This window comes from Lathamus discolor, chromosome 1 (genome assembly GCF_037157495.1).
Source record: "Lathamus discolor isolate bLatDis1 chromosome 1, bLatDis1.hap1, whole genome shotgun sequence".
Taxonomy (NCBI): Eukaryota; Metazoa; Chordata; class Aves; order Psittaciformes; family Psittacidae; genus Lathamus; species Lathamus discolor.
Genome location: NC_088884.1, coordinates 130,474,192 through 130,501,680, shown reverse-complemented (window position 1 = coordinate 130,501,680; position 27,489 = coordinate 130,474,192). Strand labels below are relative to the sequence as shown.

General features: G+C 38.6%; 1 protein-coding gene across 1 annotated transcript in view; it reads right to left on the bottom strand.

Annotated features, from left to right (window-relative positions):
* The window catches only part of TENM3 (teneurin transmembrane protein 3), a 422,372-nt gene that overhangs the window by 99,390 nt on the left and 295,493 nt on the right, over positions 1-27,489 (bottom strand). Inside the window, exons 7-8 of the mRNA XM_065695099.1 lie at positions 20,701-20,939; positions 959-1,081 (exon numbers count right to left, since the gene is read on the bottom strand). Of these exons, the coding sequence (XP_065551171.1) occupies positions 959-1,081; positions 20,701-20,939 (362 nt within the window). The remainder of the gene's footprint in view (positions 1-958; positions 1,082-20,700; positions 20,940-27,489) is intronic.

Genomic DNA, 27,489 nt, shown 5'->3' with positions numbered 1-27,489 from the left:
AGAGACTTTGAGAAAACAAATGGACATATACATGACCTATTAAATTTCAGTGAGAAATTAAAAAAGAAAGAAAAGCTCATCTGTAGAGAAAAACCCAAGCCATTCCATAGCAAGGTCATCACGGCATAGAAAGCTTCTTCATCATAATCATGGCTTACAAATTACTTTGGAGAACCTAAACTGAAATGGCCTACAAAATTCATCATAGCCATAGAACACACATTCTTATGCCACCTTAGGCAGCACCAAATCATGCTTGTCTAGATGAGCAGGAATGACCATGATCATGATTAGCTTTTTAAACACATCTAAGAAAGTAGCTTCGAAAATCTGGAAAAACTTCTTGAAATGCCTTTTCATGTGCCAGCTCTCCAGAAAAAGAGATTATGTACCCCCCTGTCACGGACAAGGCTTTGGTTTGAAAACTATACAGAGCTCGTTGGGACTCCTGAAGTTTGAAATCTGGTGTCAGGTTCCCCTTATGAAATACTGTGTCCTGTCACCTTGGGCTCCCTCAGTTTGTTGCGGCCATTTCTGCAGCATGAGACTCCAGCCCCTCAGGCGGGATGGTCCAAGCCAGCCTCAGTACAATCCTTTTCCCTCAACAATCATTACATTATCAAAGATTTTAAAGTAAGCGGAGGTTCTGCTTCTCTGGATCTGAAGAGAGGTTTTCTACCCTCACAAAATATTACATGCAAATTGCCATGAAGAATTTCGGTTGACAGCCAGCTTTCCTAGTATGATCAACACTATCATCCAGGATCCATCACTCCCTTAACATGATAGGTAGGAGGAACAGTGTGCTCTTGTGAAATATCTACATATCTATTTAAAATTACTATTACTTACAAATGTTCTTTATTACCATTAAATAAATAGAGTTTTGTAGAAGTGTTAAAAGTCTGTCGGTGTAAGATATAAAGAAGGAGAGAAAATTGGTGCCTGTTTCACTTACCATTTTCTCCAGCGGGTACTGTTACAGGATGTGTTGGCACAGTATCAGAATTCACTTTTCCGTTCTCAAATGTATCATTTTCAGTTTGCTGCAACTGCCAGTTGAGGCCAAACAGATGCATTGCTGGTGGTAAAGGATACAGGTTATTTGATGCTCTTAACCACAATGACAAATTGTACAAATAATGGCTTTCCACTCTTCACAGCGGAATAGCAACACATACATTAAAAAATTAAATTACAGGAACAAGCATTCACAGACTAATAGTTCAACTCAGCAATGGCACTAAGCAATTACTATCACTGTCCTTTAATGACACAGTGCTTTTGGTGAATGCAGCTGACAGAAAGCTCACCAGTCTCATTTTGAGTCTTTTACCGGTCCCAAATCAATGTTCAAAAAGATAAGCAGTAATTACATCCTTTTCTCTTTTTTCATTTTTGATCCTTCTGAAGAGACAAATCATTTAAGTGAGCTCCTAAATGACCTACTAAAATAAATGATTTCACTAGCAGACATATCCATTTTGGTTAGGCAGAAAGGGAAAAGAAACTATGCAAGAGGAGAGGAAGAAGGGTTCTGTGGGTGTTGAAGGGCTAACCTAAGACATGAACACTCCTTATCATGCTGTCACTAACACCCTGTACAACCTCCAGTTATGTGCCCATTCCCCATGTTAATCTACAGAATGAGGCCAAGACCATTAACAGAGCTGCAGACACTGGGGCACTGTGCTCCGATAATGATAATGCATACACTAGGTTTCTGAACTACTTAATTCCCCACAACCACATTTATTAGAAAGGTGATACCATGTGAAAAAGTTTAGCTAAGCTAAGTATGAAAAACAGAGTCAACCTTCTGTGGTGTTAGGGGGAACTACTTAAGGAACCTTGATATCACTGGGGATTAATGAATGAAGCCCCTTTCTAAACTTTGAGAGCAAAAATATGGAAAAAAAATTACCTTAATACTACACTGTAATGCATGCAATAAGTGCAATTTCTTGCTATCTGTGCTGCATTTCCTTCTCTTCCAATGACTCTATGATACCAGCAAAACTCATTTTATTGTAATTACTTTAATTTGCATTTGGTATAACATGGGTTTGCTCATTCCATGACCACAGTTATCACCAAAGCTAGAATAGTCTTTAGGTGCTACTGGGAATAAAAATACACTGGAAAAAATCTGTAGTAATGTATTTTGACTATCAGTGTAAAATATAAGGAAACCAGTTCACTGTATCTTGTCGCTTCTGGTCTGTCTCTGAAACAGATCACTGCTATAGTAAATGTTATGAATTTATTTATTTCTTCTATCCAAATGACAAACAATTCTTCATCCCGTTTGCTTTCATCTCTGATCTTCCAATCTCTCTGTATTGACCAACCCTTACCTAACACAGACAGGCATCAGCAGAACTTCAGTCAGGCAGCCAGCAAACACTGCAGAACTAAGACCTTCTGCCAGGTCTTTGCCTTAAACCCTCCCCCTTACCCTCAACACAACAGAAAACCAGTGCAACCAAAGACATATTACTGAATGTTTCAAAGACTGAAATCCTCACTACAGATGACATATTCTCTTTGTTCCAAGTCTTTGACTCTACTGTTACTCTTCTTTCTCAGACCTTAAATTGCCTTTCAAAGCGTAATAACGTAGAATGTTCCTTGACCCTAAAACCTTATTTCTTTTTCCTCCTTTCATCTCTTGTTACACCATAAATCTGACCACCACAATTTCTGGCACATCACTCGAATTAGCCATTATTATTTTGGCCTAACTCAGCTGAAATTCTTATTTATATATTAATCATCTGGTCACTGTATCTGTTTTAATATATTTCATCAAAATCCCTAGGGTCAAACTCTATTATTTGTTATACTAGTCCAGCTCACTGGCAGCAGTGAAAGACTGCAAATAACTAAGTAACATGATTCAAACCCAGTACATTTCTTGTCTTCAGTCTGGAGGTCTACATCACCTCTCCTAACTTTGCTAGCTTCTTATCACTCTTCAGGAGAAAAAAAGAAAGTGGCATTCATTTTGTAACTCCAGAAGTGCATCCCTTCCAAAAATAACAGCTCGGGTCATCATTAACAGCACTGTCTGCAGGTGCTGTGTACATGCCCTGTGCCTCTTCATGCTCCACTGGGAGATCAGAAGGGGAAGTTCCAACATGACCTTCTAGACGTTCCCTCGTAACTCAAAACAGCTGGAATTTGAAGACTTCAAAGGCAAGGACTGTGGGATCTATATTGATTACAACTCAAAGAACCATAGTTACTACAAGGTAAGTGACAAGTATCTTTTCTTTGCGTGTACTGATGTGAGTCTCACGGTAGTTCACTGTCAAAGATAGTAACAGTTGCACCCCCCCAAAAAATACTACTGCTCTCTCAACTTTGACTGAACTAGCACCAAGCTCAATCAACAATGTCTAACAAAAATGAACTGATGGATACATGCAGCTGTTTCACAGACTGTGAATATCAGAATATTTTTGAAGTAGACCAAAAATGCTGCTTGACAACTCCAGTGACCCAAACCTTACAGTATGTGCGAATACACTAAATAATTCAACTATGTAATCTCCCTGAGACAGCACTATGGAATTCAGAGAATTCTCCTTTTACTACAAACATGTGAGAACGTGAAAGAATTAGGCTTGTTGATACAGGATCAAAATACAAGGCACAATTTCGTTAGCGATGGGGAATTTTAAGAACATGGGTAAATTGACTGATTAAGACAAATTCAGGCACTATTTTTGTTAAGATTGGTCTCTTCTCAGCCAGCCATAAAGCAAACTTTAAGCCCTTATCAGTGTTACAAGGACAGCAAGGTACCTGTTAAAAGTTCCTGATGCCCCTACCAGTCTGATAAGCAGCCCCTGGTACTGGTAACTGCAAACTGAGAGCACACCTCAGTCGGAGGTCTGAGCCCTTGAAGTTAAATGTTATGAACTAGTTCTGAATTTCTACAGGGGGAATGATGCAGGTAGACTGCAGTGGTGTATATATTTGATATTTGTTTGATTTCCTCAGGTCTGGAAAAGGATGAAGACTTTCTTCCACTTTTGGGATGGGGATGTAAAAGTTCAATCCCCTTCTCTGTTTCTACTATGTTCAGAGAAATGGTAGGTTTACTTCTTTCTATAAAGAATTTGATATATGAAGCAAAATTAAAGCAAAAACATATAAAGTAAAATATATTTCTCTATTCTCAGATGTTATTTTAGTCCCAAATCTAATGTAAAGCAGTTTCTTGATTTTTGGATTAAATATTGCCTGTCAGGTCTCCGTTATTCCCATTCCATTTGGCATTAATTTTGGTGTTAGAAAATTACAATGAACACAAGAGACCCTTCCAAGAGTAACTAGTTCCAAGTCTGCCAAATCTATGAGGCTACTAACACGAACAACTTTCAATACTGACATACATATCTCTGATGGCAGCAAGGACTTGTCTGAGAATGCCAGATGCCTCTAACCAAAAGACATGCAGGTTGGGATGAATGTGGTCAGGGACAACAACTCAATCCAAATAACCCACGGCTGCAAGCATGGATGAAGCCTCAGGGGACGGGAGAGAAGACGGGTTGTCACAATGCGAATATGCCCACTAAACCCTAACAAAACCCTCCTTTTACTCCCACCAGGACTGGGATGAGTCTTCTCATTATGAACAGGATGATTTTTTATGAAACAGATGATGATATCCTCTGCCTTTTCTGCTGTTTCAGTCTCCAGCTCTACTCTGTAAAGTAATTTCTAGCTACCAAAAGATCTTCACTCACTAGAGTTACGATAGCATTTCACCTTGGGACTGACAGAGTTGTTTAAGGTGGTACTTGTACTGCTGTTGGTCAAATTATCAGCATTATGGCCAGCTGTTTACAGTGTAGTGGTAGTTTTAATGGTGAGGACTCTGTTCCCTCTAACAGAGTAGAAAGGAGAGACATCAGAGAGGAGAAAGACCTCTAGGATCTGCGCTGCTCTCGGCACGAACACAGCATCAGTGTCTAGGTGGTGCTGGTTGATATGGCTGAATTCTCCAGAACAAATCTCAAGCATATGAGCAGTAAGCAAACCAACAGTTGAGCTTTCTCCAACATCTCCTCCCTCCCATATTTCTGCAAAGCAGAAAAGCCAATTGGACTGAGAGATTCAAAAGATAAGATTCAGAGCTCAGATTAGAGCGCACTTATACCTACAGTAGCATTGATGTTAACACAAAAATGCTATCATTTGTTACAAGCTACCAGGTAATCTTACCATCTGTTACCACATAGCTCACTGAAGGTTTTCTAAACCACCTTAAACTGTTTTGTCAAGCCTGGCCGATCTTACCTTTTGCTGTGTAATTGAGGTCTACTTATTTTGGTTTGTAATCAAGTGTACGAGGCCTTCATTTCCACTCAAAACAGCAAATAAGAATACATTTCACAGCTAAACACTTTAAAAAGTATTATGACTATATTACACTGTGTAAAGCATTTTACAGTAATATACTTCAAGAAGTTGCTGCTATCAGGCCCTTTCATTCTTTTAAAGCTGCCAGCCCATTTGTCTTGTATGCTCCTTTCTCAGGCTAGTACTGCTGTGCTTTATGCATTCTCTTTACAAGGAACTTATTTGTGAGCAAACACACTGTATTATCACTTCAAAACCCTCCTTGGGACTTTCTTCAGCAATCCAAAAAGAAATCAGTTCCTTTATTAGTAGGTGGTAAGACAGGGTAATTTACGTAACTATGTGGCAGAACTAGAACTAGGAGAGCTGACAACTACCTGCTGCACTCGACTGAGGAGTGTTTTCTCTTTGCTGCCTTGCTCACTAGCTCAAAGCTCTCTTCTGCCAAAGTTATCAGAGACACAAAAAAGAAGTGTAACAGAAAAGCAATTGAGGTAGCTGTTTCTCCATTTAGCAAAAACTGGTCTTGTCTGGATTTTTTTTTCCATCTCCTCAAAACACTTGAATGGTAAGAGGACAGGGACAGGCAGTTGATAAAGAAATTCAATGTTGGCATCCTCCAGCATTGAGGATGTAGTTCTGAACAGAAAACAAGATTTGGCCACATATGTGAATGTGCATACAATGTTAGGGTTTATGATTGCTATCAGAAAGAAAGAATACTTTCTTTCTTTGTAGGAAGAGCAGCAATATGCAGTAAAAAACAGAGAAACTTATTTCCTGTGCTGGTCAAAATTCAAGGGATTCTCTATTGTAATTCACCAGGATCAAGCACATCTTTTTTTTTTTTTAAGTAGTGTAAGTGACAAATAGGCTCATGAAAATATGAAAAAACAAAGGGCACAGCAAACAAAATTTGAGCTATGCGAGTGAAACCATTAAAGATGCAGGTGATAAGACAAACAAGCAAAACCATATGCATATAAGCACAGGCTTTATTCAGAGAAGCAGCCCTGCAGTAACTGGAGAGGTAACTGAAGTCTGAGTCTCAAGTCTCTGAAGTACTGGTCAGAAATGCCAGTAATTCATCACCTTCCATTCTGAATTCGGTAAACTTGTTTTTGCAGTGAAAGTTCTAAAAATGACAGAACACATTTCAAAGGAAAAATAATTTACAGACAGGAGGATTCCTTTAAGTAGAAATAAATAGAAACAGAGTTGTCTGAATTGGGAAATGGACTTCCAATGTTCCTCCAGCTCTTTCTAGTATAGCAACAGATGAAAATTAACACTTGACAGCAGAAATTAAAAAAACCAGCAGCTATGTCTAAGTAGCAAGCATCTCCCCAAGACCTCTGGAGAAGGCGTATGGTGTATGTTCTATGAACATAAAGAACTCGACACTGTGGCGAAAGCTGTCAAGAGGAACCGAATGATGTTGATGACCCTCTTCCCTTTCTCCCATGTGTTTTACAAGGTATGGTAATCAAGTCTTATTATTCATGAAGCTGTGTTTTAAGAGGAGCTTCTTGCTAAGATACTGAACCAATTTTCCAGGACTGCTACGCATTTCTGGGTCCCGGTGCTTTCAAACCATGATTTACAAAATTACTTCCCCAGAATTAATAGAATAATATATATGCACACTTGCACATAAGGAAAAGTGAGTATCATTTATATTTAAAGCAATGCAAAAAGATTATAATTTAAACTAAGCAAATTGCAATTATTGCTCCATCTTGTTGAAGGATTATCTTCTAGTTCATCTCCCTGTTGGCAATACATTTTCAAATGAAATGTTTGAACACTGAAGTGGTTTTTGAAATTATCTCCCATATATTTTTCTTGCAGCTATAATTAGAATCTAAACCTATTTTATTCTGAAGGACCTGGAGTGGACCAGAAGATGTGCAAATCAACTGTCAGTGATTTGCATTCGTTTGCTTTTTTCTAAGATAATAGTATGAGTTGGACATTGCTGCAGATCAAATAGTGAATTAAAAACAGTTAATTAAAATTTCAAATAAAGCGAATTAAGAGTTAGACAAGTTCCTTATTTATTACTGTTTTTCTCAAATCAACAAAAAGCCTGTTATCTCTAAATTCAAAATAACTTAAAAGGGCATGCTTTTGAGCACCCTCAAAGGGTTAGCCACCAGAAGCATCATACAAAAATTTCTGAACCTATATTTTGAATGTAAACCATATCAGTATAGCATTATACGAAAAACTTAGCAATATATCAAGATCAATATAGTAACTGAAAAAGTGTAGTCTCTTTCCTTTTATCCTCAAATGTTAAATGGGTCCATTGATTTTACTGTTTCACCTGAAAAAAAAGATAAATCCAACCTTTATACTCTACTCCTCATTTTCCCTTGCAATATTTTCTTAACAAAGAATTTGCAAAACACGTCACAAAAAATTGCTAGAAAAAAATACAGCAACAAAGATGTATCAGCTGTCTTCTATGGATAAACTTACTTTCTTTGCCACTAATCAAAGATTATTATATGCCATTTTAAAGTATGGCTGCATATGAATTGTTAAGATGCATGGTAGTCTTAGAGTAAGTATTTCTACTACATTCACCCCAAGACGGAACATTTAGACTTGTATGGCTAGATGTCTCATTTTAGTTGTCAAGCCTGGGACTTTAATATAACAATGGTCTAATTCTGTCAACAGCATTATGTGAATCTCAGTCAAAGCTTAAGGGGGAATACAGATTTCTTAAAACAGAAACAAAGATTCAATAGCCTCTTATTTAAATAAGATATTTATTCTGATGATCATCCAATGTTCTCCATTATGTAACAGTCTTCAGTGTTACCTAAACAGTCTTTTAATATTATGCTGGGCTTTCTCCTGAACAGACCTTTTTTGGGGTTTTTTGCTTTGTTTTTGTTTTGCTGTTTGGTTGGTTCTTTTGGTTTTGTTTTTTTTTTCAGATAATGTTGCTCACAGTTAACAAGATGCTGAAAAATCATTACAGGTACAGAAATGATGGGGAAGCGCATATTAGATTGCTGACTCCTCTGAGACGAGGGTTGTTTTGTCTCTTTTAGTTCATGCAAAGGCATGAAAAACATTCCATAAATTTTGGGTTCCTATCTAATAAAGTCATAATCAATGATTTTGTTGTCAAGTATTGTGGGAGAGAAAAAAAAAGTACCCTGATTTACACTTTTCAAGACTAGGTTGAGACTGCAGGATAATTACTTCGCTGTATTCCTTCAGGCATTTCTTTACTTTCTTCCTTCTCTGTCTTTAACTCCTTCCCTTTCCTTCCTTAAACTCGCTTTCTGGAAAACAGCTGAGGCTCGCATTTGTGTTTATCTGTTCTATTTTTGTTCCACAACTCAAACTGAAGTCTTGCTCAGGGCGACATCTTTTAGATTGCAGCCCTAGTAAAAAAGAAGTGTTAAGAAAAGAAATGTCCATGTAAAGTCTCAAAATTCATTGGAATCATCTTTCTTAGGCAAAAGCATCAATGAACAGGTACAACCATTTTTATAGTTCAAAACCCTTATTTGTTACAAAACAACCCAACAAATCCAAACACAACAAAACCCCACAGATCTCTTGAGAGATTTAGTAAAAATAGTGAAGTGGCACTATATGAACATGCTTAATCTATTTGCATATTGATGGCATAAAGAAGTCATGTCTGATTAAAAGACTTAAGGACCAAAGGAAAAAGAAACAGGGGCCAATTAAGGTGATGTTCAAAGGACACACCGAGCTGGGATTTTATAGTATGTAGTGAACTACTGGTGTTGCATACTTCCATCTCATGACTGGCTAGAAAAGATCAAAGCTTTTTAATTCCATATTAAGAATGACAGAGTATTACAGCAAACATGCAGTAAGGAGAAATGTAATAAGCCTTAATAAAAGATGATAATAAGGTTTGATAAGAACTTTTGGAATGTCACCAAATCTGGAATGTAAGATGAAAGCAACTGCATGTGGAGATTGCAGTGTGTTATTTGGAACCCCACAGAGCTAAACTGTGATTAGAACTACATATTTTTCCATAAATTAGCTTTTGTTTTGAATTTCCTGCTGAGATCATATAGAAGTTGATTGAACATGCAAGTCAATATATAGGTTTTCTAATTCTTTGCTGTTTGTAGGCTTCATATCACGATTACAGTGGTCCACTTGTAGATCAAAGGTATGTGATTGAGGCCAAAACAAAATAACTTAAAACCTCTTTGCAAAACTTCTTCATGGTGATTTAGATCTATCCAAGATAATTACCACTCACCTACCTGAACTGTGCAATTATGTAGATGCATAAACCAACCACTACACATAACTCAATTTACAAAACGACAGAATTTCCACTTAAATCCACATTTTAAAACAGCATGGACATGCTGAGATCACCATCAAAGAGGCCTTTTTACACAACTCTAACTTACCTCAACACCTCCAATACAAACTTGTAAGCCACCTGCTATCTGCATGAGCAAACAATCCCGTGCAAATCACTGGTTCAAAACCCCAATGTTTAAGTTAGCTTAGGCCAGTGATTTGTTGCTTGCAAGCCAGTTTGTAAACCACTTTGTATTTCTTAAGAGTTATGTAAGCCTTGGGAAACATGTCAGGATTACAGCTTCACATTGATCTTTTTTCCCCCTTAAAATAAAATTAGCCAAGGCACTGAACTACAAAATCTTACAGATGATGTTAAGAATAGGCAGTCTTCGTTTAAAGTAACAGTCACTTATAAAATTGATGGAGAAAATCAACTCCTTTTGCTGTGTGAAAAGACTGGATTAGTAATAAGGATGCATTTTAAAATTATCCTCTACTTTTTGCTCCAGCTGAATTGAAATAACAAGAAGCATAGTAACTCTTCTATTCAAACATGTTTAACTTCTTCGTCGCTGACATGGACAGTGGGATTGAGTGCGCCCTCAGCAAGTTTGCCGATGACACCAAGCTGTGTGGTTCGGTTGATATGCTGGAGGGAAGGGATGCCATCCAGAGGGACCTTGACATGCTTGTGAGGTGGGCTGATGCCAACCTTATGAAGTTCAACGATGACAAGTGCAAGGTCCTACATCTGGGTCAGAGCAATCCCAGGCACAGCTACAGATTGGGCAAAGAAGAGATTCAGAGCGGCCCTGCAGAGAAGGACTTGGGGGTGCTGGTCGATGAGAAAATGAACATGAGTCGGCAGTGTGCGCTCGCAGCCCAGAAAGCCAACCATATCCTGGGCTGCATCAAAAGGAGAGTGACCAGCAGGTCGAAGGAGGTGATCCTGCCCCTCTGCTCTGCTCTTGTGAGACCTCACTTGGAGTATTGTGTGCAGTTCTGGTGTCCTCAACATAAAAAGGACATGGAACTGCTGGAACAAGTCCAGAGGAGGGCCACCAGGATGATCAGGGGACTGGAGCACCTCCCGTATGAAGACAGGTTGAGGAAGTTGGGGCTGTTCAGCCTGGAGAAGAGAAGGCTGCGTGGGGACCTAATAGCAGCCTTCCAGTATCTGAAGGGGGCCTATAGGGATGCTGGGGAGGGACTCTTCATCAGGGACTGTAGTGACAGGACAGGGGGTAATGGGTTAAAACTTAAGCAGGGGAAGTTTAGATTGGATATAAGGAGGAAGTTCTTTCCTGTTAGGGTGGTGAGACACTGGAATGGGTTGCCCAGGGAGGTTGTGAGTGCTCCATCCCTGGCAGTGTTCAAGGCCAGGTTGGATGAAGCCTTGTGTGGGATGGTTTAGTGTGAGGTATCCCTGTCCATGACAGGGGGGTTGGAACTAGATGATCTTGAGGTCCTTTCCAACCCTAACTATTCTATGATTCTATGATTCTATGTGGATACCTCGGTATTGTTACCTCTACTTGAGATTACAAACAGGAGAGGGACAGAAAAGAAGTTGCTGGGGCAACCTGCTCTAGTGGAAGGTGTCCCTGCACATGGCAGAGGGGTCGAAACTAGATAATATTTAAGGTCCCATTCAACCCAAACCATTCTGTGATTCTATGAAATAAATATACTACTCTTCCTGTACCACAGTAATGGTAACTTAGAAGTATTTTTCAACTAAAATCACAGGAAACACACCAGTTTCTTTACTTAAAGGTTTGTGGAGCTAGCTCATTTTCCAAATGGCTGATATTAACTTATGATACCTAAACCCTTCCTGTATTACTCCTTGCATGGAGTTATTAAAAGATGCTTTTGTGAGATTTTAATTCATCAAATGTTGGCAAAACCACTCTGGTTTTGTTTGATTGGTTTTATCATTGAGAAGAACTAAGTTTGCAAATGCAAATGCCCACAGTTGTAGCACATTTTTTTTCCTGGATTAAAAAACTACAAATGCTCTCACACGTGATGATTCCCAAGAAAGAGGTTTGTTTTTTTTTTTTATGGTTTTGTGAATGAAGTTGTCTGAAATAGCATCAATGTGAAAATGAAGGGTCGCATATTTAAAAAGATTCCCGTCTACTTCAGGGGACACCTACTTTCATCTATAATTAATCACTGCAGTGGGGTAATTACACCTATATAAACCCCATGTGCTTCTATGATCTCAATCATAAATGTAACATCAAATAATATTGCTCAAAGCAAGTTTGGACACATGTATTTGACCTTTTTATTCTAAAGTGCTTGTGAATGGAGACACTTACTAAAATCTCATCTAAATCTGACATTTTTAACAGCATGAATTTCTCGAAGCATTCTAAAAGAGACCAAACAATTGTCTTCATAGAAGAGATTAAAGATTGCCATTTACAGAAAATATGCAATTTATAAAAGATGCAACTTGTACACAAAACTATGAGCTTTAATACATGTATTATGATCATAGCAGATAGCACATCTCTAGGGACTGTCCTGTTTCTCACAGACAGGAGTTGTAAATTAGTAGAAACTACCAGCAGAGAAGACTGTAACTGTATGTCCGCAACAACATATATAATCACCTGAGTATATTTATCTCTGCTTTGCAAAATCTCTTAAACATAGGCATGCATATAAAGTATTACATATGCATGCATACTACTAAAATATACTACATGTTTACATGAGTTGATAAAATAGGAACTACATCTTTAAAGTAGTGTAAGCTTGCTATTTATCAACAACAAAAAAAAAGGTAGCTGGTATAATTTAACTTTAATTCTCATTAGACTAAAAATTGCTACTATTTTGAAGAGTCTGCCAGAAGATTACAGGAGGAGAGCAGAAGGGCTAACATCTCTACAGAATGTGCTTGAAAGAATCATAGAATCATTTAGGTTGGAAAAGACTTTTAAGACCATTGAGTCCAACCATTAACCTACCACTGGCAAGTCCATCACTAAACCATGTCCCTAGTCACCATGTCTACATGTCTTTTAAATATCTCCACGGATAGTGACCCAACCATTTCCTTGGGCAGCCTGTTCCAATGCCTGATAACCTTTTGGTGAAGAAATTTTTCCTAATGTCCCATCTAAACCTTGGCTGGTGCTACTTGAGGCTGCTTGTTCTTGCGCTCTCGCTTGTTACTTGAGAGAAAAGACCAACACCCGCCTCACTATAACATCCTGTCAGGTAGTTGTGGAGAGCAATGAGGCCTCCCCTGAGCCCCCTTTTCTCCAGGCTAAACAGCTCCACTTCTTATAGGACTTTTTCTCTAGACCCTTCACGAGCTTCATCGCCCTTCTTCAGACATGCTCTGGAACCTCAGCGTCTTTCTTGTAATGATACTGCATCAGAGTATGATGGCAGAATCACACGGTGTGGGACCTATGGACAATGAAATAATGTCAACTTGCAGTTTATTATTACACCTGTTACAGTGCCAGCATTACTGAGTCTGAATTTGCTCCATTAGGCAAAAGTGCAGGGTGACAGGACTATTGCCAGAAACTTTGTGATAAATCTTTATTAGAATACAAGACTTTTTTGGAACAGAAGTGGATATGCTCCTTGACAGATTAACTTTTTTAATCCCTTGAAATCTTGTAAAGTCTTTTTTAACCTCCTGACTGCCAATTACATGTTCCTACATCCTTCTGTGTGAGGATTAGCTTTCTCAATAAATGTTTTACTCTCAGTGCCACTAAGAATAATAGCATGTGGCATCCACTACACCAATCATATGTTAATAGTGTGCACTCCTGAAACAGTGTTTTGCACTTAGTCTGAAACAAGATCTTTGCTTAAAAAACATTAACTGAAGGCATTATCCATAATGATGTTTCTGCAAGAGACAAGAAAGTATATTAAAAGTTCATGCTTCAAGACATAGATGTTCAACATGTTTAGATTTTACACTATTTCAATGAAAGATACTGAAAACACTGTCAGCCCAATAAGGTGGTGAAGCGTAACAGCTTCAGTTTCTGACTATTCTCTCTGCCTCCCAGTTTTGATTGTGGTAAACATAAGAAATACCATTATTGTTTACAAAATATTTCCACACCAAGGAGGCACAATGAGCTCATCAGCAATGCTGTAAATATTATATGAAATTCATGCAGGTATCTAAAAGTCAAGGCTATGGGATACCATGGAAAATAAATTTATCCCATGTTAGAGAGCTGAAAAATCTCTGCAATGCAGAGTCATTGAAGTTCTAGCTGTAATATTAAGCTTCATGTTAAAGCATAAAAGCTGACAGTCACATTTGTGTCTGAATACTGCCATTTCAGAAATGGCTGAAAGGAGTTGCCTTGACTGATGTTAGAAAGTCATGGCCTACAAGTATCAGTTATCTGGCTTTGGTACTTACGATGCTAACATCCTTTAGAAATTTCAGGAGGTGGTTTCTGCCCGGTAAAGAAGTGTGCTGTATGGCGCTCACCGGGTATGAGACCACACACTAAAAGCCTAACTGAAGAGACTACATACATGATCCTCTGTCCCAGAAGAGCAACATGTGGCACTGATGTCTAAAACAACAGGCAAGCAGATTTTGACAGACACAGAGCAGACACACAATGGGGAGGCAGAGCCCTGCACACAGCATTGCCATTGGAGGCATCTGATACCAGAAACCTTCAATCTGGGAAAAGAAGGGATGATAGGAAACACAGCTGCTGCCTCCATATGTCCTAGCAACAGCTGGAGCCTTCCCTAAAAGTCCCATGGATTGCAAATTGTTTTTTTTAAGTCAGATATATAACTCACAGAATCACAGACTGGTTTGGCTTGGAAAGGACCTTTAAAGATCACTCACCTTCCACTAAACCAGGCTGCTCAAAGCCCTATCCAACCCGGCCTTGAACACTTTCAGGGATGGGGCAGCCACAAGTTCTCTGGACAACCTGTTGCAGTGTCTCACCACCTTCATAGTAAAGCATTTCTTCCTAATGCCTAATCTAAATTTACCCCCTTCCAGTTTAAAACCATCCCCCCTTGTCCTATCACTACATGCCCTTGCAAAACGTATTAGCTACCTGAATGCTTTTAATTTGATGGAAAAAGAAATGGTGTGAGAGCATAAACCTGGCAAACTGCAAAAATCTGCCACGTATCTGCAGACAGGGAACATATTGCCAAGCCCCACACCTCAGTGACGCTCCAGTTATAGCTAAGGTCCCAGCACAACCTTGGGAAGCTGACAGAAATGGGGAGAGAATGCAGAAAAACGAAAGTTCTTGATAAAACTCTCAGTGACAAAAGCATTACAACACTCAAAAATGCAGGTCAAAGAGAAAAAGTTACAATAAACACATAATGAAAGTAAAGGTGATTAATGGCAACTAAACTATATTCTCCCTCATGCCTGTTAATTACAATACCTATGCTGGGTATTGTAATAAAAATTCCATTTAAGTGGCATTATTAATTAAGCTGTTTTCCTCATTCCTGGCAGTAATTGAGCTTTACAAACAGCAGAATACTGTTAACTTGGCATTCTAATCAAAAAGAAGTATTATACTGCTCTTCATTGATAAAGTAAAATAGATTCCTTTTGATTACAAGTATATTTAGTCATTGCTTTAGTCATAAAAAATCTCATTCTATAATTGTCACAATTTTAAGTCCATTAGTTTGGGGGAGGGTGACTATCTCCTCTGCCACTGGTCAGACCAGGCATCTGGTCCTCCACAATCTGGAAAGAGATGTGAATGCCAGCACTGTCACACTAAATCCCGAGTAACATAGGAGAATCACAGACAACAAACTTGTAAACAGCACCAGAGACATGGGAAGTTAAGCTCAATTTGCAGAAATAGACAATTGCCTAATCTTTAAGGATTATTTAAAATTCACATGCAGGATAGTTAACTGACCCTCAGCTGTAATCTTCACACTCTGTATCCCTCTGTGTCAGCCTCCTCTAATAATGAAACTTGTTTGTTGTTTTCTCCTGTCTCCTTCTTCTCTTTCTACCTTAAAATCTCTTAAGTTGCTCTATTACTATGCTCAGTCAGTTTTTGAGATAACTCTGGAGATAGCTGTTCGTTATTAGAAATCTATCAGCATACAAATTTTCAGCTTAAGTATCTTGAGAACATGAGAAAACAGTAACATTTTCAGATGGACCAAAAGCATGAATGCACAACATAATAACCACAATGTATCTATTTTTATACAAATGTGGAAAATTATCTGCAATTATCAAACATGGCTTTCAAGTCTGGTATCTCTTTTCCGCCCACATTTCATTTGCAATTTGCATTATGACTGTATGGTCACCCCTGTGTCATAGCAGAACAGCAGTTTTGCTGCTCTTTCTCACAGAATGAAATATAAACCAAAATACGTGTTTTCCCAGAAGATATTTCAGTTGTTAAGTCTAAATGTTAGCCTTCTTCTCTGTTCAAAATGGATTGGCTGAACTGTTCACAGCAAGCAGTAGTAATAAAAACAGTCCCGTGGCCTTTTTAATTAAATAAAATTCCTTTTCCCTTTTTTCCCTACAGAAGAGATGTCCCTCTGCTATCACTAATATGTAAACATTTGCTTTATCACAAAGAATAGCTGGCTGGTGTATATTCTTGTTCTGACCATTTGCTACAGAACTAAGGCTAACAAAATGATCAATCCAAAGGGTAAAACGCTCAACAGACTTGGAACTATGAGAGATTGTTGTGAAGAAGCAAGGACAGCAGAGGCCTAAGTAGGTCAGGTCTCACTGTGTATTTGAAGAATGTTCTATGTTCATAGAAACCTATTTAGCAGACATACGACAACATTCATGACAGATGCATCCAATCTTGCAGTGTACAACTCTTCAAGCTTATTTGACTGAATCTGATATTGTGTAATTCCCACACTGAGGAAAATGAATCGTGTATTTGGTTCTATGCACAGTGAAAATGGCACTAGTCTTGTGTACTGACTTAGACAATGTCAAGACAGTGCCATATCTGGCATTGCCTGATGTCCCCAAATTCTCATTAATTTCTTCTCGTTGTTGAATCCACACTAAAGAAGAAATAATTACTACAGGACCAGCCTGTTAATATAGCTCCTCAGAGTCCATGCTATGCAACATACTAGAAACAATTCCTGACTGATGTGGTTCTCTATAATTGCAAGGTGATTTTTTTTGTTAGAAAAAACCCTACACCCGGGAACAACAAGCTCTTCCCCTTAATAAAACCAAGAGTCGGCAGTCCCGAAAGGTAGAACTGAAGGATGGAGGTTACATATGAAACTGTGATTTGATGCTCATGTTTGACCTAGGAGTTCCTCTACAAAACTTTCCCTTCATTCACTCACTGCAAATGATGGATGCTGAATGAGGCAGTAAGCCACGGGGAGCTGAAGGACTAAATTCTGTTTTGTCTTGCACACTGTAAAGCTGGACTCTATTTCTGGCTCCCACACAGACTCTGTGTACCAAGTTTGGGTAAAAGTATTGATGTATGTATAAAAAGAGGTCAAACTAAGGCAACTTCCTATTTCTTACCTTTCCATGGCTTAAACTTAATACTGCTCTTCCTAGTCTTCCATACAGGCAAAAAGAATCTAAAATGTTCATGTTGGAAAAAAACTGGTCATTTTCTTCCTTGGTTGCAAATCTGATTATGGATAGCAGTTAAGCAAATGAACAGCTTGCAGAAATTCCTGTGTAATCTTGATCCCAAAATGAGGCACTTTGTAGTCTTTATTCCCCATCTTTTTAACCCATTATTTCAGAGAACTTTTCTTTGAATCCTTTAAACTAGAGCTAATGTTTAATTTCACTCTTCTATATGTTGCTGTGCTATCTTTTGGTTCAGCACTTGCATGTTTCTGTTGCATAACTTTGTTTCTCAACCATTTAACAGTAGATGAAGCCTCTAAACATAATTTTTCACAACTCACTTCTATTTTCTCTAAAAATTAGCAGGTCTCGCTCACAGGAACGGTAAACTTAAACATTTTGTACACTGCAAAGTGGTTGAGAGATACAACTAGGGCTAGAAAAGCAAGAATATGCGTGAAGTGAGACTTTCTTTCCTTTAGACAGACATAACATTTTCAATCCCTTGTGACCCCCAAGACTGCATCAAGTGGCTTTACAATGCACTGTTTGCTATGGTCGCTACCCATGCTGACACCCTCTGCCCACTTCCTCTTTGTAGATGTAGGAGTTTTTCCTCTCAGAGAGACGGAAGAAGTGCAAGACAGACCAGACTCTCGATGCAGCTTCTTCCTCAGGGTGGGCTAATTGATGGAGCAGTAAGTCTAACAAACTGTCTCTTCTGCCTTATGCTGCCTGAGCAAAGGCAGTGGGTTCTGAAGTCACTTTTTCTACTCCATACCCATGCAAGTAAAATAAGCCTGGGCATGACATGTTCATCTCTCTGCCTTTCTGAGAAGGGCCTGGTTACACCACTGTTCACCGGGTGAGTGGTCCTATTAGTTCTTCAGTCCGCAGTGGCCACAGTCATACAGCTGATATCAGCCACACTATGTTCCTCACCAATGTGTACAGGCATATTTTGCAGCAAGTGCTGTAGCATTTTACCCTTGTGGCAATGTCTCCCTGTGAAGTTCAAATGCATCTCAGACTTGCTTTACAAATGTGACACGTCACCTCAGCTGCTGTAAACCTCAGCAGACAAGCCAGCCCACTGTGGTAGAGGCATGTCACAGGATGCTAGAGGTCGCACAATACTGCAGTCCTCCCCATCTTTTTATGTAATGACCAATTTCCTAGTCAGTCATTTCCCTTTCACACCTATGTCATGAAATGGTTAACCACGATGAAGAACTGTTTCCATCTTACATTAATGATTTTCACCGATTTATATTTGAGTGTCCTATTAAATGGAGAGTATTTCTGATATTACATCTATAGAGATGGTAAAACCACATATATGAATGAGTGCAATCCATTCATAGTTTTATGGACCTGAAGTTCTCTAGAGAGCCTCCCTGAGTGCTGGATTTTACATTTAGATTGCTGAGTTAGCTGAAATATGTGTAATATCACTAGTAGGCAAAGAGCTCCCTATTGACTATGGGCAGAGGAAGGCCCTTGTGCATTGTTTATTTCAGCAAGAATGTGAGCTGGCATGCGCCCATGAAACAAAATGTTGTATAGCTATATTTGGGTTTTTTTTTTTTTTTACAGGGTATTTGAATAAATGATGTGTGGAGCTGAAAGCTCTCACTCAATGGAAAGCTTGATTTTTTTTCCCAAATACAGGAATAGAGACACTTATATTTCTTAATGTGCCTATAGGACAAATAATCCAGCACAGCTATCTTCCTGTGACCCTCGGATTCATAAGTAATCTGGCTCTTTTGGGGCCAGCAAAGTGTAGAGCTCAGCTCAGAATCAGGTCTTCAATATTTTACTATCTCTATGGCTGTTTTTCACAGTTCTTGAAAACAAGAAAAAGTTCTTCTTTTCACAGTTACATTTCATACTGAATTCCTTCTTTCGTATTTATGTATTTATTTAGTACAGCTATTTGGTTCTGATGATTTATGAGGCAATATGATGGAAACCCAGCACAATTAATGTGTTTTATAAATGGGATTATTTCAATCCCACTTTAAAAAAGTAGTGTTGAAGCTTAACTCTAAACCACACCATTCCTGTGTACATTCACACAATACCCCTACAAATCCAATGATTGAAAGAGGCTTGGCAGCAGTGACAAGCTCTAGATGCATACAAGTCTTTTGTTCTTTGGGGTTGGCAGCTGAAGTGGGAAGCCTGCTCAGGAGGCTCTGCTTTGCTGGGGCAGAGAGGAATTCCTCCAGCTACTCAGCAACTCAGTTTCTTGCATCCCAGTAAGAACTATTTCAAAGGCTTTATACAGCTTATGCTTTGATTGAAATGTAGCAAGCCTGTTTCAACAAAGGCAATAAAGATTTAAGGATCATAAGGCCTTCTAGGCTTTATTATTAACTTACACTGATTTTAAAGAGGGAGGGAAAGATTGATTCTCCCCTTTTCCTTCTGTGAATTCTTAAGACTCCAAACCTGAGTGCAACTAACGCCAAAAAACAGACCTTTATGCTTATTTTTTCCATAAATGTGGTGACTTAAGCTTCTAATTTACAAATTAGTCAAAAGAAAAGTATTTGAAGACAATTTATGGAACAAGAGGTGAAAAAAATCTGTAAACTAGACAAAACCAGAGAAGTTACAAACACAAAGAGAGCCTATTCTATTGCTGTATTAAAGTCAATGCCATTTTTCGCACAGCCAAGCACTGCCCCCATTTAATTGCCTAAAACTCAAATTATATAATATTTATAGCGAATGTTTAAGAAATTAAATAATTAAAGAGATGAAATAAAAGAAATCCTCCAAAATAAAAATTGGGAAATGGAATATAACAAACAAATAGAGAAAAGAGAATAATTAAAAATAAACAACCCACAAGAGAGGAAGAAATCTCCATCTTTTCTGTATGTTGTCCTTTTAGACAATTATTTCCCTATCTTGCAATCAAAAGTCTGTATTAGGCTTTTGCTCTAGCTCTATATACAAACATACGTGTCTGTAATGAGTAAATAAGCGATAGTTAACATTGCTAAATGTAGTATTAGTTTCACGCAAAATGCGAGAAGAAGAGTTCCATGGATATGCTGCAAGTTATATCCACATTACAGAATTTTTACAGCCTATATTTCAGAAATACTTTCATAGGAATTAGACACCACAGAGCTTAACTGCAGTTCAAATACTTCTTTGAAGTTAATTCACCCACTATCATGCTGCAGAATGCTTACAAAACATTCAACTTTTATTTTTCCTCCAAACAATTGGGACTTTTCATTAAATTATTATTGTGTTTTTTACTGTTACCAAAAATGATGATAATTAAAGGTTAGTATGTCACAGTTCATATGCAATCCATCAGACACCCCTGTTCACGGTGGCAATTATACAAAAATGGGACTCACCTATAAAGTAGGACAGCAGTATTGCCAGCAGCACTGAGACCCCTACGGCACAGAGTGCAGTACATTTCCAGCTACAGTACTTTGAAGACTTCTTGAATTTAAAAGCACTTCTGGATAGAGTGTTCCTAGGTAGTGGCCGAGTAGGAGGGGAATAAACAGAGCCGGATGCCATTGTGTACCCTGGTGTTGCAGTACTGAACAGCGGTGTGGTCCCTGTTCCTGTTTTGAATAGGAAATGCCTGTGGAAGAAAAAGCGTATGGTAAAGCATAAAAGTGATTAAAGCTGGAGCAGCCATACCTCTTCTGTTTTATATGGCCTATTTTTCAAATAGCTAACAACATCCAATCTACAAAGGGTCACAGAAGCAATACTTGTCATGACACTCACACATGGAAAAAAACACTTTCCCTTTAAGAAAGGACTGACACCCCCCCCAACCCCAACATCAGTAATACTCTGGTATACAGACAGGAAACAGAACTACCCAAAACACAGCATGGTAGGGAGGAGGTCTCCCAGAGTTTATCCGACAAGTAGGGACAGGCTTTCTGCTGCTATTTATTTTTGTTGGCTTCTGCTACAGACTACAGGGAACTCCATTAAAAAGTCAATAATGAGCAATCTGACTATAGCCCACACTACTTATCACAGCTTTCCTGGGTTAAGTACAAAGAAAACAGAAATCTCTCAGATACAAACTTTAGGCAACTTTGCCAAAATTAGTCAGTTAAAAGATTATTTTTTTTGGTCCTAAATACTCAGTTCACTAATTCATATCTCCTTGCACATAATCTTACTGTAACAAGATCTGATTATGGATACAGCAGCTTTGTTACAGCCCAAGGAAGTACTCTACAGAATTAGATTTAGCAAGTGCTCAGAAAGAACCACAACCAGCAACAGAAATGAAAAGCAACGCCAAAGTTAAGACACACTCAATGAGTTACCAGTAAACTTGATTTCTTTCAATTAAAATTTCTAAAAGCAGTATTAGTCCCTAGGCCTGTCTACAGTAGAATCCTTTAATTTTAGTCCATGCAAGCAGAATTATTTTGGAAGAGCCCCTAAGCATGGCATATGCTACTTGGGAGTTTTCCTCTTGACGTATGCATACAACTCTATGAACAACATAACTTCAGCCAAACAAAGAACTTTGCACTCGGGTTTTTTCCACCAATTTGTTATATTTGCAACTGTGTAGTGTCGGGTTTGACCTTGGCTCATTAGGCTTTGCAGAAGGAATCCATTATAGCTGAAAATGGTAAGAAAGCACACTGTGGAGAATCTTGAACTTACCAAGCTCACAAACAGCTAAGCAGAACCAGACAGGTGTTTGCATTTTTTAATAGGTAAGAGACACTCATGAATTGCTGATACCTAGATCCTCCTGAAGCTCAAGGGCATGCCTACACCATGTTTGCCTACTGCATGCCATTTATACAGTATGGGTCAGAGGGTCTAGCACCAAATGAGCTAGCTTTGGAGTGGAAAGCCCTCTAGTTACACCATGTGGCACTGTGGACTGCTTCTCAAAGCTGATGGGACTTCCAACAAGAACCTTGCTTGGATCCCTGCATAGTAATGAAGCAATCTGTACAGGTATAGCAGCTTTGTCAGAAATGCACTAGAGAGACACTAGAAATTAATTTATCCCACTGCAGCCTGAGAAAAATACCAGCAGGTGATAAACAAGGTTTGTTGTTTGCAGGTGATTTTGCTATGGAGGTTAACAGATGAACTAGAACATCTTGGCATAAGCCTCTCCTTGAAAGTATCTGCATTATAAACATGATCCTATGAAATATGCTACATGGGTTACTTCATTTTGAACAACATTAAACTTGCTGGCAATAACAACACAAGGATATGTACTAGATCTATTGATGCACAAAAGCACATCACAATTTTTCTTGGCTTCTGAGCTCAGAGGATTATCAATGATTTCAAAAGACAAAGCCCTGGTGATTTAAATCCTCTCTAAGAAGGTACTTCGTTAAAAGTTTTGACATTTTCTATGTAATAAACACCAAAATAATAGTAACTAGCCTCATGTAAAAAATGTTTTACACCTTACATCATTACTGTGATTTTACAGACTCGCAGAAGCATATAGATTCATTAAGTCCTGATAAAGTGTCTTACCCACTTGGCTATTACTGCTTTCTCATTTTTGCCTACATATGGTAGATGCTATGTCCAGGCATCCTTCACAAAGCGTGTCTACACAGAACTCAAGAAAATGCTAAACAGAAAGGTAGCCGTTTCTCTATGTGCAATGCATATTGTTTTGGGGGACTGAAGGAAAGCCACACTGTAGATATAATAACACACCTCCTAAACATCGCTTCCATGTTAAAAATAAGAAGCTGCCTGACCAACCTGCAATTTTCGCATCCTCCTGCTCTTACAGGTAGGGTCAACAGACTAAAATGGAAGCTGGCATTATACAAGCACTTGAACAGAATTCCGTATACCTTAAGCTTTAACAAAATAACACAACGAAACAGTTGGCCTCTGATCTTTTCATTTTTTTATTTTTAATTTTTTATTTTTTCCTGCAAGAAAGTGAGAGCTGAGATGTTTGCTTTGGTACAGCACAGCCTACTAAAGACTGTAATGTGTATCCTCAAAGCCTTTGAGAAGATAATCCCATAGATAAACTCAGGAGATGGCTGCATATATGTGCTTCTGTGAGCTGTCATAGCTCTGGCAGTTCATCTCAGGCATCAAGGCTACGAGAGGAAATTGTAACTTTTATATGTGAATCATAGGATCATTTAGTTAGAAAAGACTTTTAAGATCATCTAGTCCAACCATTAACCTAGAACTGCCAAGTCCACCACTAAACCATGTACTGAAGTACTGTATCTACACATCTTTTCAACACCTTCAGCGGATGGTAACTTCACCACTTCCCTGGGCAGCCTGATCCAATGCTTGATGACACTTTTGCTGAAAATCTTTTTCATACTATACAATCTAAACCTTCCCTGATGCAACTGGAGGCCATCTCCTCCTGTCCTATTGCTTGCTACCTGGGAGAAGAGACTGACACCCACCTTGCTACAACCTCCTTTTGGGTAGAATCATAGAATGATTTGGGTTGGAAGGGACCTTCAAATGTCATCTCATCCAACCCCTGTGCAATGAGCAGGGACATCTTCATCTAGAACAGGTTGCCTGGAACCAGCCGCTCTTCCCAAGGCCTGTAGAGCGTTGCATCGGGGTGTTGTGGGCCAAGTACCCGATGTAGCCCTCTGCCTTTTGGAACCTCTTACCATCAGTCACAGCCCACTGATCCAGCCTGTCCAGATCCCTCTGTAGAGCCTTCCTATCCTCAAGCAGATCAACACTCCCACCCAACTATCTGTTGCCTGCAAACTCACTGAGGGTGCATTCGATCCCCTTGTCCAGATCACTGATATTGAACAGAACTGGCTCCAGTACTGAGCCCTGGAGAACACTACTGGTGACCAGGTGCCAAATGGATTCCAACTGGACACCAACTCCATTCACCACCACTCTTAGGGCATGTTTGGGCCATCCAGTTTTTTATCCAGCAAAGAGTGCACCCATCCAAGCCATGAACAGCCATTTTCTCCAGGAGAATGCTGATGGAATTCAGCAGTAGGAATTCAGCAGTGTGTAGTCCTAGGCAGCACACAGCAAAACTCACTTTAAGCTATTCTTCCTTTGCTTCAAATCCTATGAATGCAATGCCAGAGTGGTCACACCAGCTGGCTGGAAAATGCCTAGGGAAAAATAATGATGGAAACCCCAGCCTGGCATCTTCTTCTTGGTTAAGAAAATGTGTTTGGATCTCTCTATTCCTAATGAGTGGAGTTACTAACAAAGTTGTCAGAGACTCTCCTACTACATTAACTCCGAGTGAGAAGTATTTAAAGTGTAATGCTATCAGACTTGCACATCCTGTCTGCTTCACTGAGCCATGCCAAACTGTGTTCCTATGAGACGCTCAGAATGTTATGGTATCTGACAACAAATCCAGGCTGCTTCCAGATAATGCTGAAATTCTTATGTTCTTGAAATATAATCCATTCACAAATGATTTTAATTATCTATATATATCCATCTACCTCGTCTTTTCAAACCATCGAACTCGAATAGCTAATTTCTAAAGCCTAAACTGTTTGCACTACTTGACCAAGCACTGACTTACTGGCAATTACCCTACATTTCATCTCGTAGGGAGCTTATAGCATCTACAATAGTGTATCTTCTATTCAAAATTGATCATCTAACAAGCATTTGCTAGACCTTCATGTAAGCAGCACTTTAAATATTTTATTAAGCTCTAGAGTACAAAAATCCAGTGAATCACGCTAATGTTTTAAAAGACTAGCTCTGTTTTTTTTAATTAAATAATTCGATTCACTTTTTAAAGCAAATAATATTCTACCTTTACGGTTAAGCAATATATCTGTCTCCTTATTCAATATATGCTGCTATTAAAAAGTGCAGCTCATCTTAACATTTCAGGGAGGGAAAAATTCAGTATGTAGCAAATCTAAACTACAGACTGGTAGCAAAATACAAAGCTGTGCTATAAACTAATTTTTGGATGCAAAGACAGCTGGAAAGTCCCCTTATTTCCCAAAGGGTAGACAGTTTATTTAGGCTTCCACCCTTGAAAGAAAAGACAGAAATACATCATCAAAAACATCAAAGATATCAGCTCAGAAAACAAGCAGGAATAGAAGTAAAATAATCACGCTTTTAATTTAACTCTGTACTCCCTGAGCAGCAAGTGCTGGTGTGCACCTGCTGACATGCAGACAGCTTTCTTCCTCCTCAAGTTGAGGGGGAGGATTCATATCAAATAAGATTTTCTCTGTGCTGACACATCCTCCGTGGAAAATAAAACTGAAGCACCCACTACCAAATTCAGTAAAAGGGAAAGCAGGAGGGGGGAAAAAAGTGATAAAGAAGCCCATGAGTTAGACAGAAAGATTAAATTGACTGAAAACTGTCTTCAGAGAAACTGAGACAGATAATCACAACATTCAAGGACAGAAACTCTCAGACCATAAGCCCAAATACTTCTGATACAAGAAAGCCAGATGTCCAGCAACAGAATGTGATTTAGAATAGTCTTCTTTACAAAAGGATGTGTGACAAAAACTTCTGACCTCGGTTTAGAAGGAAATAGATACTATGCATCAATGAATGCAATACAGCATAAATACGTCTGGAAAGCCCTACATTCCAGACTGACAGATGCATAGATATTATACAAATAAACTATTCCACCTTACTTCTGAATAGATTGGTCTCAATTTGTACAGAATTATTGCATAGTTTTAACATTCCCAATATAATTTTTACATTAGATATATGATTCTATTTATTTATTTATTTTTAGTTTATGCTGAAATTGCTTCACCTTGCAAAAGATTCAGCATGACCTGTAGCTATGATTTCTCTGGGTTTGGTCATCACATATAGAATACTTTATATGTACTTGGGAGACCTGTGAAAGAGCCTACCTTACCATTTCCAGCAACTTTCCTGGCAGCATTTTTGTTCTGTTTGGAAGTATTTCATACAGCCCAACCCATGGCTACATGAAATATTTTGCCATGAATTTCATGGCAAATATTTCACAGTGTAATAAAAGTCACACAGGACTTTTACACAATGTGTACTAAATACAGAATTGTCAGCAAGGCCCACCCAAATTCTGCTGAACTGCTGCATTAGAACGTACATCTCATTTTATCACCTTATCACCAGTGAGATTTAAAGGCAGCTATTGTTATTTTGTGCAACCTTATTATTTAGATGATGACCGCTGCTGCAGAATAATTGCTAGGCCATATGCACATACAACAATGAAACACTCAACACAAGAGCTACAATGCAACCGATCCAGAATAAAATTTTATTTAGAATATATATGCTTAAAAAATCTAAATCCCTTCCTCACAAATCTTTGAATCTTGTGTATTGTTGCATACTACCAGCGCCTGAAGAATTTGGAGCAGAAAAAAATCTTCTAGCTTGGTTATGTTTCTGAATAGAGAGATTCATCATGGTCAGTTACAAACGTCCTAGTGCCATTGCAGTATAGGTTTTCTTGCAGTACGGTCTCCTACACTGCCCTACATACTGTTTGGTCAGTTCCACGATGGTATTAATGATACAAGGCTCTTCAGATAATTACAGACCACTACTGGAAGACTACTGAGCAAGAATAGCTAACACATTCAGAAGACGGCACGACAAAAAGAATTCAGTGTTAAAATTATCTCTGACCCATGCTTTTGAAGGGGGTCTCTTTCTAAAAACAGTGTAAGCGGTAGGATTCCTGCAAGCATATGCAGAACAAGAGCAAGTTAGCTCATTCCAGAAATCATGGAGGATGATAATCTTATTTGATAGAGAACAGTTACACGTGCAAAATCTGTGTGTAACTGTAACCAAATAAGCAGAGTCAGGAATTACCACAGCAGGGCAGATCACCAGGAACAACATCCTGTCTGAAAGTGACTAGTACAAAGCAGGGAGGAACTAACAGTTCACTCTTTCTTTATAATCCAAACCTCATGTTTGCACTCATTCTTGTGGTGTTTTGTTCTGCAGGCATGGTGTCAAAAATTTATTTTCTTCTATCAATTTCAATTTAAATACAACTGATTGTTCCCTTGTTCTTGTATAATGAGTATGCACTGTTTGCACTACAGTATATAAAGACATCTTTTTTTTATAACATAACCGTTTGATTAATTGCGTATTTCTAGGGTAAAACATACAAAAGCATTAAAAAG